General features: G+C 39.1%; 1 protein-coding gene across 1 annotated transcript in view; it reads right to left on the bottom strand.

Annotated features, from left to right (window-relative positions):
* Positions 1-12,458, bottom strand: part of tbck (TBC1 domain containing kinase) — a 43,514-nt gene that overhangs the window by 20,919 nt on the left and 10,137 nt on the right. Inside the window, 2 exon segments of the mRNA XM_074665201.1 lie at positions 8,126-8,287; positions 12,172-12,208. Of these exon segments, the coding sequence (XP_074521302.1) occupies positions 8,126-8,287; positions 12,172-12,208 (199 nt within the window).

Here is a 12,458-nt window from a genome sequence, read left to right as displayed (position 1 = left end):
TTATCTATGTGAGAAGGGCTACTGTTAGCAGTTGTGTGAGCAAGCACGCTATCATTAGCATGGTTCCATCTGCACAATTTCCTTCAGTTTGTAGATATTTGTAAAGAAGCATATTAGAGAAAACAACCCAGGCTTGTCGCAGTGCCAAGCTCACTGAGCTATAGAGGTTTTAGGCTTTCAAACACTTCGACCTGATGGTGGCGTTGGATAAAAACTCAGAGTAACATCAAAGAGATTATAACTTATCCACAGGGTGGCATAACTATCTGTAAAAAAATTTAAAGACAATTAATGATAAAGTTGTAAGACATGTGAAACCACTGAAGGCATTGGCTTATCTCTTAATTATTCAATTACCCGTGGCAACATTTTTCCTCAGCATATTATTTAACTCCTGTGTGAGAATAAGAAATGAAGTGATAAATGAAGTGCAAGGCGAGAGAAAAGGAAACTTCCTTCTCTTGAATCAGACATAAATCAGAAGAGATTAGCACTGTGGGAGGTTTAGTTACAGACGAGAGCAGCTTGACCTTGGCATTTTGCTGCCATTAATTATCTTAAATAGTCATCCAGTAGTGCCAGTGGCTCTTTGAGATAATGACTGGCCATCATGAAGCAACTGTCCCCTATCTGAGCTCTTAACCAAAAGTGATTTTAGTGGAAAGCAAAAACTTCCACCAATGCCTCTCCAGTAGCATCCATCTTTCTCCCGCTTCCTGCTTTGAGAAAAGAGAGGATTAGAGAACAGGGACTCACTGGATTAGCTGAGGATTTGGGTAAATTAGGAATTCTTTCCTTCACACCCTTTCACACTGACAGCCTCTCTCTTTCACTGCCTTTTTTATGGTGGTTAATAAGCAAGTCAGGCTAATGAGATCTCTTTGGTATGACCTGTTCCTGGCCCAGGCACAACACAGGAGATGTATCTTTCCCCCAAATCCATCCCACAGCTGCATCAAGGTTAAAGGGTTGCCAGCTCTCATAGGCCAGGACCTCACGGACTCAGTTACGAGGTTGCTTCCAGTGAAAAACATGCTGGTGGTCCGAGAAACCTCACTGGCGTGCTCACAGGCAGCTCAGAGAAACACAGTTTCTTCCCTAGGGCGGCGAATGCACCATGCAATCACTCCTGGTGCTAAAAGAGGCAGGAATGAGGAAGAGGAGATTGATGGCGGCTTTAACAAGCCCTGGGCTCAGCTGGGAATTCCAATGCAGCCAATTCTATTAAGAAGCAATTCTTCTTTTTCGTCAGACAAAATTACATTTCAGTAATTATGTATAGGTGTTGATTGTGTGCTGTGACTTGCCGCCACAAATAATAGAACGGCATGATTAGTTAAGAGCAGCTGGGGAGATGGTTGTGGAATTAAATTGTGCTGCAAACGATGATTGACCTGACGATAATGAAAATGAGGATATTTACTGAATTAAAAATAGAAAATTTGTTGCATTATAATGCTCTAGCTCTCAGTATTAAAGTCAACACACCATGAATATTACCGTTGATCACACACTCATATGCATTTAAGAGCATTAGGTACTCATTAAACGTCTTTTCTCCCGGGCTTTTAACAGCTCTTAAATTGTTTGTTTTTATATCACTTTCACAGAGTGTAATAATATGTTTCACTAAATGCCCAGCCTGGGACAAGGGCTGATAATTAGCCATGGCTTGAAGTCATATGCAAGCTACATGACTTTAACATTTATTACATGTACAATGCCTTCTTATCGTCCTTGTGCATCTATTTGTCAGTTTCAAATGCATGACTGAGCTGAAGTTAAAGCACCTTACACTCAGCAAAACAAACTAGATTGTCTTCTGTTCCCAAAAATAAGTAACACTAAGCAAATCTCTCCCAAAAATAAATGAACAGAATAGTCAAAGAGTTAGCTCAACAAATTTTCTGGGGATTCTCATTGATCAATACCTTAATTTCAAATGTTCAAATTTGTTTTTTAAGGTGAGACATTTTCTTCCACTCCCTGCATCTTTCATCCCATACAAAACTTAACTTGCGCCTCATCTACATTACTACAACATTATACGGTGTAACCATAGAATGTAAAAAAAAAAATGGATGTCATCTTGCTTGGCTCGGAGTGAGGTCGCCACGAAAACTGCTCCCCCTGGTGGCTGGCTGCAGTGTAGGTTAAAAAATCCAGCTCTCTGGTCATTCCAGGTGAGCTGTGCTTAAACTTGAAAAAAATCAATACACCTCATAGAAATGTTTCTCACGTCCAATTGTTGTAGTGATTTGGAGATATAATTTGTCTGCCTTTTATTCAAGTCCTCTTTTTTCTGAAAAGTTTTGTTTTCATTAGTTATAAGAGGTTAAAATCAAGGTTTTACGTCACGTTAAACAATGATTGACAGCTGCCGTTCTTGTGTATATTTTTTTCTGGGATTGTAAACTATATCAGGAGGTAGAGTCAAGAAATGATTAGACTCTCGAAAGAAAAAATAAGTTGTTATTTTTGTCACCGGATTCCACTTAGATTCTCCCAGAATCCCTCACAGTCTTTACCGCACAGACTCTTGCTGCACAACTGCTGCCAATGGCTACGCCTGTGACAGGGGTATTTTGGCTTCAAAACTGTACAATGGTAAATGGCGGAGCCACGCTGTCCACTCTATATACAGTCTATGGGTGTAACACATTTCCAACTCATCTAAAACAATCTTGAGATTCTTCAAAAGGAGGTCATACATGCCGTAACACAGTCCGAGTTCAATTCTTCCACCAGAATACTTTTCAAACATTACAATATCCTGCAACTATAACTGAATACAGTTACCTTCAGAATGCCTGTATAATTACCAGTGTTCACTGATTGAGCCACAAACTGTGATTCTTCCTACCCATGCACACCCATGCCACCAGGTATAAAAAGCACATCAATGGAAAAAAAATGAAGGCTGAAACATTACCATCGTATGGAGAGGGCCACGGATGTGGAATGAGCTCGACAATAAGTAAAAAATGTAACACTACATTTTTATCTCCAACAAAAAAATAACATTTCAACTCTTGACAAAATATGAATAACTTACTGATTGTATCGATGCATCTGTCATTCTGATGTAACAACACTGGAATGGTCTGTTATGTGTTTGTTGTGTCTGTCTGTCTATTAAATTATTGTTTTTACACTGTATGACTCTTTTGTGGGGTTTTTTTATGATGTGCTGCTACCCTTTAGGCAAGGTCACCCTTGTAACCCACTGCACTCAGTGGGTTGTTAACGTGGTTAAATATAGGTTAAATCTTTTTAAAAAGTTGTTGCATCTTGTTTGTCTCTACTTTTTTGGGTGAAATTGGGCCCCCTGTTAAAAGCTTTAAATAGCTTCCTTGGGGTCACAGTTTCCATACATCCAGACACTGACAATAAACTAAATTTAACTAAAATCAGTCTTAAACCTCTGACACTGAATAAGATGAAAATGATAAGATTAAACTTTGTACTCAAGTCTACCCATTCTTTAAGTTTAAACAGGAAATCTGTGTGTAACATTTATCCATAAAAGTCAAAGATATTTTTAATTGCACATGTGATTTGTCACACATTCAGTAACACTGTTTGTTTTTTTTTCTTGTGTAAAGTTGCAAAGGGAGCCTTCTCCCACTCTCCTGAATGTGTTGACTGCACATCAGAACCACTCTGTGAAATTACGAGATGGTGTTATTAATTTAATTTTACAGTTGTGAATGTCTTAAATGATCTGGTGTCAATCATTATCACATGAGGAGTTTGGCTTGCTATAGACACCAAGTGCAGGAAACTGAAAAACAACTGCAAATTCAGAAGTCAGATCGTTTGAGTCATGGTTAAACTTTAAGTATGTTTCCTAAAGTGAAATAGAGGATTAAAAAATGAGTCTTATATGGCCTAAATCTATATATCCAGGACACATTTTAAAACATTTCATACTCCACAATCAAACAAATCCTGAAAGGTAATGAAAATTTTATACCAATGCATCATGCACTCCTGAGACTAAACATTAAATCAATGTTTCACTTCTTCTCCTGTCTCTGTTCTCCCTCTAACCCTGTCTGCAACATTTCCTGGAGCACCTTTGACAGCTCATGGTTGTTCTTCTCAGAACTTAACATCTACAACATCAGCCCACCAGTTGTGTGCTGCGCTCTGCTCATTGAGACAGATGCTAATGTCCCGTGAAGGCAAATGCCGCTGCATCATCAGTAAACACACAGCTCCTGTCAGCCGGAGAGTCTCGGTGGACCTTTGAGAATCAATGAAGTCTCCAAACAAGAGAAAGTTATAGATTACCCGAGGCTACGGGACTAAGCAAATGGGGATCACAGAATGAGATTAATTGGCAGCAAACTGCAGGCTGAGATGTATTGCTTGCTCCAAGGCAAAATGTTGCAGCACAGGTTGTACCTGTTTCACATTGAGTTTTATTATGGACTCTGATAAAATTCGCAGATGTGAACAAAGTCAATAATAATCTGCATCTGTTTCGTTATGTGTGGTATCTCAGAGAGCTGAGATGACTTGAGAAATGTTTTGCGGTAGATATTGACTCATTTGACTTATAGCCAGTTTGGGGAACCAGTGGTCGAACTTGACCTTGCAGTCTGTAGCACTTCCCTTAAATCTGGACCTTTTTCTTTCCTTGGGATATTGGTGACTATAGACTTCACAGTGTTTTGTGTAATAGGCTTGTCACTGAGAATTATTGTCACCAGACGCATTTACAGCCTTGGAGGAGGGAGAAAAGAGGAATGTGACTAAAATATTTAAGAGCCTCTATCCTGTAACGTTTTCTTGACCGTGAGCTTTTATCCTGACAATTGCAGACAGGAATTGAAAATGAGAAGACTTTTTATAACTTTACAACCAAATGTCAAACCTGCTTATGAGTCTTTTAAAGTTCAGCTCTTTTTCTGAACCAAAAGTGAAAAAGTAGAATGCAGAGCCTTGTACCACTTTAACATGGATGAGTTCATTGACAGACTTAAATACCACACTGTCCAAAAGTAACTTAAATATCAATGAAAATGTTTATGAATAAAGCAAAGTGGGAAGTAAGTAGACACATGGAAGAAGAATCAACACATTTTCTATTAATTTTTCTAAAATTGTATGCTTTTTCTTTTTTTGATTTGTCTTGTTTGGTGCCTAAGACACCAAACTGAGTCCATTTATCTTCTGTTAAGGTGTCCAGCCAGCATCAGGGTATGTTTTCCTCTAGCATCCGGCATGCATGCAGCTCCTGTAGTGACAGGCATGTGGAGCATGAGGAGTGTGCACTGAAATAAATGTGTGTTAGCCTCAATCGTACGAGAACATCAATTCTGCATGAATGACAGCAGAGAGGAGCAGGTGCAAACAACAAATCACAGAGTATCTACTGTAACTCACAATGAGGCCATGTCCACACGCAGCCGGGTATTTTCAAAAACAAGTATCCCCCCCATGTCTACATGCAGCGGGCCAATCCGCTGGTGAGTGCAAGCGTGCCAAACCCATAATGGGCAGTGTTTTCCAGACGTAAACCCCGTGCCAGCCAGTTGTGTTTCAGCTGTGATGTTTAAGAACCGGAAACTCCGTTTACCGGCGTCCACACGATACCATGAAACTGTAGTTTTCCAAAATGTACACTTTTGCCTGAGTTTTAGAGATGTAAAGCTGCAGTTTCGTGTGAGCGACAGGCGTTAATGTATAAAAATATATTTGGTTTCCCAAATACCCGGCTACGTGTGGACATTGCCTGAGTATGTAAGTGTGGGCTTATGACTACACAAGTGTACAAAGGCAGGGTACAAATTAATCTCCTAAACCTGACTTTTGACAGAGGTTAACAAGCAAGGTCAATAAAAAAGGAGATAATTTACCTATTTAACAAATCTTGCCTTTGTTTACCTTCATTTGCTAAAGCTGAACCCTTAGCCCTGCACGCGTAAGTCTATAAAACCTAAAGCAACTCATGTAAGTGTTTGGCATTTAGCTAAAAGGGGGAGGTAAGGCTGAAAATCCTTGCAAAATCATGCTCAAACACTCACTAAACTAAAGCTTGTATGCAAAGGTTTAGCTTGTACAGTTGGAATCAAGAGTCCCTAAAGCCAAAAAAAAACCTCCCTGCATGTTCCCGGCCAAAAAGCCCACAGCAATGAGACTGCTCTTTAGTCGGGTAGATAAATATTGTAAAAGCAGTTTTATATTAAATTGGATTTAGCAATCTGTGTCTGTAACAAATTATATGAAACTACCAGAAGTATGGACCCAAACATGGCAAGAAGCTAAAGTAAGCAAGTGCTATCTGAGGTCAGTCTACAGCCCAGAATGTTTCCTATCACAGTTTTAAGAAAGTGCCAGACAGTGCATTGTAATATCCAGGTATGCACGTGCTGAAATAATGAGGCTGGCGTTCATATACACAGACTGGCTGGCAGTGGAAGCTACTCTCAGGAAACCTTGCCAGAAAAGCTGAATGCTGCTCTAGTCCAACATATTTTACCTTTATAAGGAGAACTGGCTCTCCTCTTTCCTTTCCCCCTCATCACATGAATCTGTTGAACTTGGGCAGTTAAACACAGAGAAGTACGACAACACTGAATTCAGGCTGAAGGAGAGGCTGCTGGCATTCGTTTATAGAGTGCTCCAGCAGCCTTTTGGACAAATTGTCCCTGTCTGTGCTTGTATTAAAACAACAGCGTCATTCTGCCTCTCAGTAAGTAAAAAAAAAAGAAAACGACGGGAGTGGGTTTGGAATTTTTTAAAGAAAATGTTTCTTCTTTTCCCCCAGCAAGAGTTACAGTCCAAAGACATAAATTATGAATGTCATTGTTAGATTTTATGTCACTAATGTTTTGCTGGAGGAACTGTCTTGTGCCACTGAAAAAGAGTGGAACAAAGGGCATGTATTAACAGATATGATAAGCTGTCATCACTGCCAGTTTTTTGCATCTTACACAGTCAAAAAATATATATCAAAGTCGCTGGGAAATGTTGTATGATTGCATTATACCACATTAAGAATCCCACAGACCGGTGAAAGGACTGAAAAATGCTCAACATGTACAAGAAACAAACAGTACACAGCTACTTATAATACATGTTCATGAAACCTGTACCTCTATTTATGTCTCATTAGGGCCCATAATACACCATGAACTCCAGGGACCAATAACTAAAAGAGTTTAACGACTGGACTTAAATGCTGCCACAACTTCCCCTGTTCTCATGCCTTCATCTGCAAAAAACAGTAGCTTGCCACTTTGGTGTTGTAACAAGGGGCTCAAGATCTGCAATTTGTGTCTGTTTGAAAGTGTGGGAAAAAGACATGATAAAAGTATGGTCTCTGGAAAAAAGAAAAAGACAAGATATGATAAAGCATATGTATGACGTGATGCAGGATTTCACAATGATAATGCTAGTTCCACAATAACACCGTCTGTCTCGGTCAGTGCAGTTTTGAATACAAATCTCTCTGTCTTTTAACACTCGAAAAACAGATAGTTGCTTTAGGCAGCCTTACATTCTTGTAACAATCCTTGTCTTTATTTATTGTGCCTCCTTGTTTCTCATTTTCTTGCATGAGTAACCCCTCGCATGCAGCTCAGAGCTAGATGAATTTTAAACATGCCACTTAGTCACCCTGGTTCATGTCTGATAGCACTAAAAACCCAACAGCTACGACTAAATCCAATGATAAGACAAGTGAATAAACAATCTTCAGGGACTAAACAAGGACTCAAAGCGCTGAATAAAGATGATGAGCCATGGGAATGTTGGAGGATCATTGAGATTGTGAGTTTCTGACATACATCTCCCTGAGTGAAGCAGGTGATTGTTCAACAAATGCAGAGCAGTCTGAGGCATGTCTGGAGCACACTGAGGTGGGAGTTTGTCAGAGTAGGGGTACAGAGCTGCTTGCTTTGAGAATATCATTAACTCAGACATATCAGCGCATGTCTGTACTCTGAGGAACAAACAACAGCCTCCTCATTGTGCCAGGTGCTGACACACATGCACAACCTTTCAGTTAGATTCACGAGATTTCTTTTGTTTTTACTTGTTCGTGGTGCAAAAGGTACTTTGGAAATGGAAAGTAAATGACAAACTATGCACTAAACCCAGTCCATGCTCTTACCTGGCAGGTCAGAGAAGAGAAGGATGCACTCATTGAAGCCATTTGCCAAGAGTCGGTCCCTGAGCTGCTGCAGTATGGCCACACCGATACAGAAGGGGAAGGAGGAGTTACCCAGCAGCAGTGTGTCCCACAGGTGGAAGATCTTGTGCAGTGGAAACACATCTGCATAGCGTGTACAAGAATAAACATAACAAGAGTGAGATTTTACAGAATGAATGGATAGCAGAGCAGCTGAGAAGACGAATCCCTCAAGGAATGCAACATAAAATCCTTTAAACAGGACAATAGCATTCACAGTGAGAAATGATGAATCAGTTTGTACATAATGAGTCTGATTTGCATAGTGCATTTACTTAACATGGCTCTACAGTTTTAAAATGGGAAGCTCACAAAGCAAAGCTGAGCAGTGAAAAGGTTGCCTGGAGGGATATTTGATGAGGGGGAGGCCGCTGGGAAAATGTTTCTAGGTGGGTGTTGTTGTGGAAAAATGACAGGAGGAACATAAGGGGGCTGAGGAGCTTTAGTGAAAAAGACCTGCATAGGTTGTTTAAAGTCAAACAAAACCACATCCTGGTAATGTGTCCCACTGCAGTTATCATTACAGTCATATTACTCTGAGTATTTGGGAATTTAATGTTTCCTCCTTGCTGAGTTTTATGCATTAGAAGCAGAACTCTCCACCTGTTTATATCATCTCAGGGTTTGTTAAGGGGAATGCAAGGCAGTAGACGTGTGTGTGGGCTGAGTGTGAAAAAAGCCTCGGAGGGACCGTGCTACATTAGCAGTCAGCTGAGCAGACTGTTGTGTGTGTGAGTGACAGATAGTGTGTGCCAGAGTGTGTGTGTGTGTGTGTGTGTGTGTGTGTGTGTGTGTGTGTGTGTGTGTGTGTGTGTGTGTGTGTGTGTGTGTGTGTGTGTGTGTGTGTGTGTGTGTGTGTGTGTGTGTGTGTGTGTGTGTGTTTGTGGCTGGGGGTGAATAGCAGATGACCCTCCAACCTTGTCTCATATTGGATTGGGGACATTAGCAGTCAGAGGGGCCCCTCTCTTGAATACTGGACTCACTCACCACCTCAGGGGGGAAGCAGGGGTAAAGAGGTCACACCTCACACTCTCTACCAGTAGTGACCTGTGTGTGTAGGTGTGTGTGTAATTTACTCTAGACTACCTTATACCAATGACAAATTTGAAAATGAATTTTGCAACAATTTATGAAAGCCTGCAGACCAGCAAAGTTTCAATTCAACTTCTCTAATTTATATCAAGAAGGCCAGAAGTTAGTCAAACAGTTGAACAGGCTGTACCTAGAAGACACAAAGGTTAACTGCATATCTTTTGATTTGTAACTGTGATCTGGGACCCCTGCTAATGTGCGCCTATTTTAGAACTCAAACTGTGCTCAGAGGAAAGATAAAAGCATAATGCTGCCATCAGCTGACAAACTGCATGCTGAGAAGCAGCCAAAAAAAACTCAATGGACCTCAATAACAGCAGAGAAGGTGAAAGGACTCCAAAAATAAGAGGATGCCAAGAGGAATCAACATATTTCTTGTCTTACTTTGAAGCAAAGAAACATTCAACTACTGCTGAATCTGTAACATCCATACAGTGGAAACTTGCACAGAGCCTCTGAGCTATACTCTTGGTTTAGTTCCAGTAAAACCTTAAAGAAAGTGTGCATCAGCTGCTAACATAACTCATTTCTCTTTACTGAAATCAAGTATGGCATGCAACATCCCAACATCATCCAAAATAATATCTTGAAATGATCACACAAGCAGGAACTCCAGTCTGAGACTCAGGCTAACAACAGTCCAATCTAATTTAACAGCATAAAAAAAATCTTCAAAAAGTCCCTAATTAAATGGGGACTTGCAAGTGATCTCACAATGCCACACAAAGAAAAGAGATACTGTGAGGCTTTTGCCAGGGATTCGACCGGGAGATGGTCTGAGAGCATTTGAACATATTCTACAATAGAGAGCAGTTCATAATCTCATGAGCTCCACGGATGGATAATTATCTGCCAAATAATATGTTACTTGTGTGATTTCTGCTGAATGTAAAATTTTGTTATTAGTCTTCCTGGGAAAAGCCATGTTATAAAAACTATTCCACACCAAAAACACATTTTGTACAATTTTAGTAAAACATCTTAAGTGAAAATAGATGTTAGAGTTACACAATGTGCATTGACAGCTTTGGTGTGTCACTACTTGGACAAAGACAGCCCATGAGGACCACTTTAATAAGCTTTTAAAGTCTAGAGCTTGGCTCTGTATAGTCAAAGAGACACGGCACTTAAGGGAACAGACACATTTCTGCATACAAAAGACATTTACTTTTTTAATACCAAAATATAATTCCCTCTCTGGTTTTCTAAACAGAGTTTTGGATTAATATATGTTGTAAAAGTTCCTGCAATGAAATGATATGTAACTTTCTGTGGAAAAGCTGTGTCATGCTATGCAGTCCTTTGATATATAATTCTGTTACACTGTTAAAGCCACACTGTGTTGTTATGCACTGTTGTATCATGTTACATTTTTTTTAAATTGTGTTTTGCATTGTGACGTCTCATCCTTTCACCTGGTATACCACATCATGTCATGTTCTGTAATGTGTAAAGTGGTGTTGCATTGCATATGATACATATATATCATGTCTGCCATGTCTTTCATGTCATGTCATGTTCTATGCTGGTGTGTTATGTAAGTTTTATGATGTCTCATCATTTCTTATGTTGTATCATGTTATGTCATGTGCTGTTCTCTTGGTTTGTTCTTTTTTGGGTCAAAATATGGTTAAATGAGAGTGTATAAAAGGATCTCTGTGGCATGTGTTTTCTATTTTTGTCTTAAGTTGGGACTGCTCTGCCCTGTTACATTAACTTTTTAGTGTGTTGCGTCCTTTCTTTTCTTGTTATGTTACATCATGTCATTATTCATCCTAAATAATTTATCCTGAATTTCCCCTCGGGGATAAATAAAGTATTTTCTATTCTATTCTCTATTCTATTCTATTACACCTCATCATGTTATGTTAAGGTGTTGTTTTGTGTCATGTTGTGTTGTGTTATACTGTATTATGCTATGTTATAAGTTTTGTTATGCTTCAAACATCTCATGTTGTGTCAGATAAAGTTAAAATGCGTTTTTACTTCAGTGCACATGCATTGAAAAAAAGCGGATGGTTTGAAAAGCTCTTATAAGAGGTCTGTGTTTTAACTATAAAACTATATTACAGGTGTCCTAGTCCTTTAAGCATTTAAATATTTGCAGCTGCACATGCATCAAGACCCTTGTCAGTGTAATTTTTTTTAGTATTTGATACATGTAGCCAATACAGCAACATGTAAGAGATCCCTATTAGATGATAAATGATTAATTAATGTTAACTCTCTGAAAGAGAGCAGTTTTCTTTTTAAAGTTTAATGTTTAACAAGACAGTATACTATTACAAAAGAATCATATGTTATCTATATGTCATCTCTGTGTTAACTGTTTAACACTGCTTCAAGTATTTGGTGGAATAAAGTGTGTAAGAGGGGGAAAAGTTAAGTAACTAAAATAAAAAAAGCAAACTACTATATAAGCATATGTGTTAAATTATTCTCCTCAAACATGCAGTCAGTTTACTTGACCCCAAACATTAAGTTTTGATTTGTTTAGGGTTTATATATTTAAGGATGGTCAGTTACACTGAAGGGAATTTATCCGCTGACTCAGACTCTAAGATTAAATGGAAACCTCTGGAGTACAAATGTATTCAAATAAATACAAAATAAAGATTAATAAAGATGTGGTGGCAAAGATCTGAGGTGGAGCAGGTCTAAGTGGTGGAGTCTTTTCCTTTTAGGACAGGAATTAATTAGCAGCTGGCATAAAGGTCACCAGCAGAAAAAAAAATCTTCAGATCTTGTCCATACTAGAGCTTTTGACCTTTCCTCTCTTTTATTGATACTCTAATTGAAGCAGACTCAAAATACCCTCTGAAAGTTTAAACTATGCACTGTGCCACATTGTAAAAAAGAAAAGAGAAGCCACTTACGTGTAAACATAGTCAGGAACCAGGGGATAGCATAGAGCTGTGAAGAAAGACAAAAAGATTTGAGAAATGAGCACATTTATGGTGATAATGTAGCATTCATTTGTATGTGATATTCAGTATGTCAAACATTAGTGAGAGCCCAAGAGAGATTTCCGTCTTTAAGATAAGCAGGAGCACAAATGGCCCCTGAGAAACAAAAGGCAATAAAAAGCAAACTGCTGGTTTTGGTTGTAAGGCAATGGGGAGAAAGCTAACAATGAATGTCATTATACCAAGCTTGCATCCAT

Source organism: Halichoeres trimaculatus, unplaced genomic scaffold, assembly GCF_033239565.1.
Source record: "Halichoeres trimaculatus isolate MK-OKI-2021-1 unplaced genomic scaffold, fHalTri1.1 fHalTri1_scaffold_2, whole genome shotgun sequence".
In the NCBI taxonomy this organism is placed as follows: Eukaryota; Metazoa; Chordata; class Actinopteri; order Labriformes; family Labridae; genus Halichoeres; species Halichoeres trimaculatus.
This window is presented reverse-complemented; position numbering and strand designations above follow the sequence as displayed.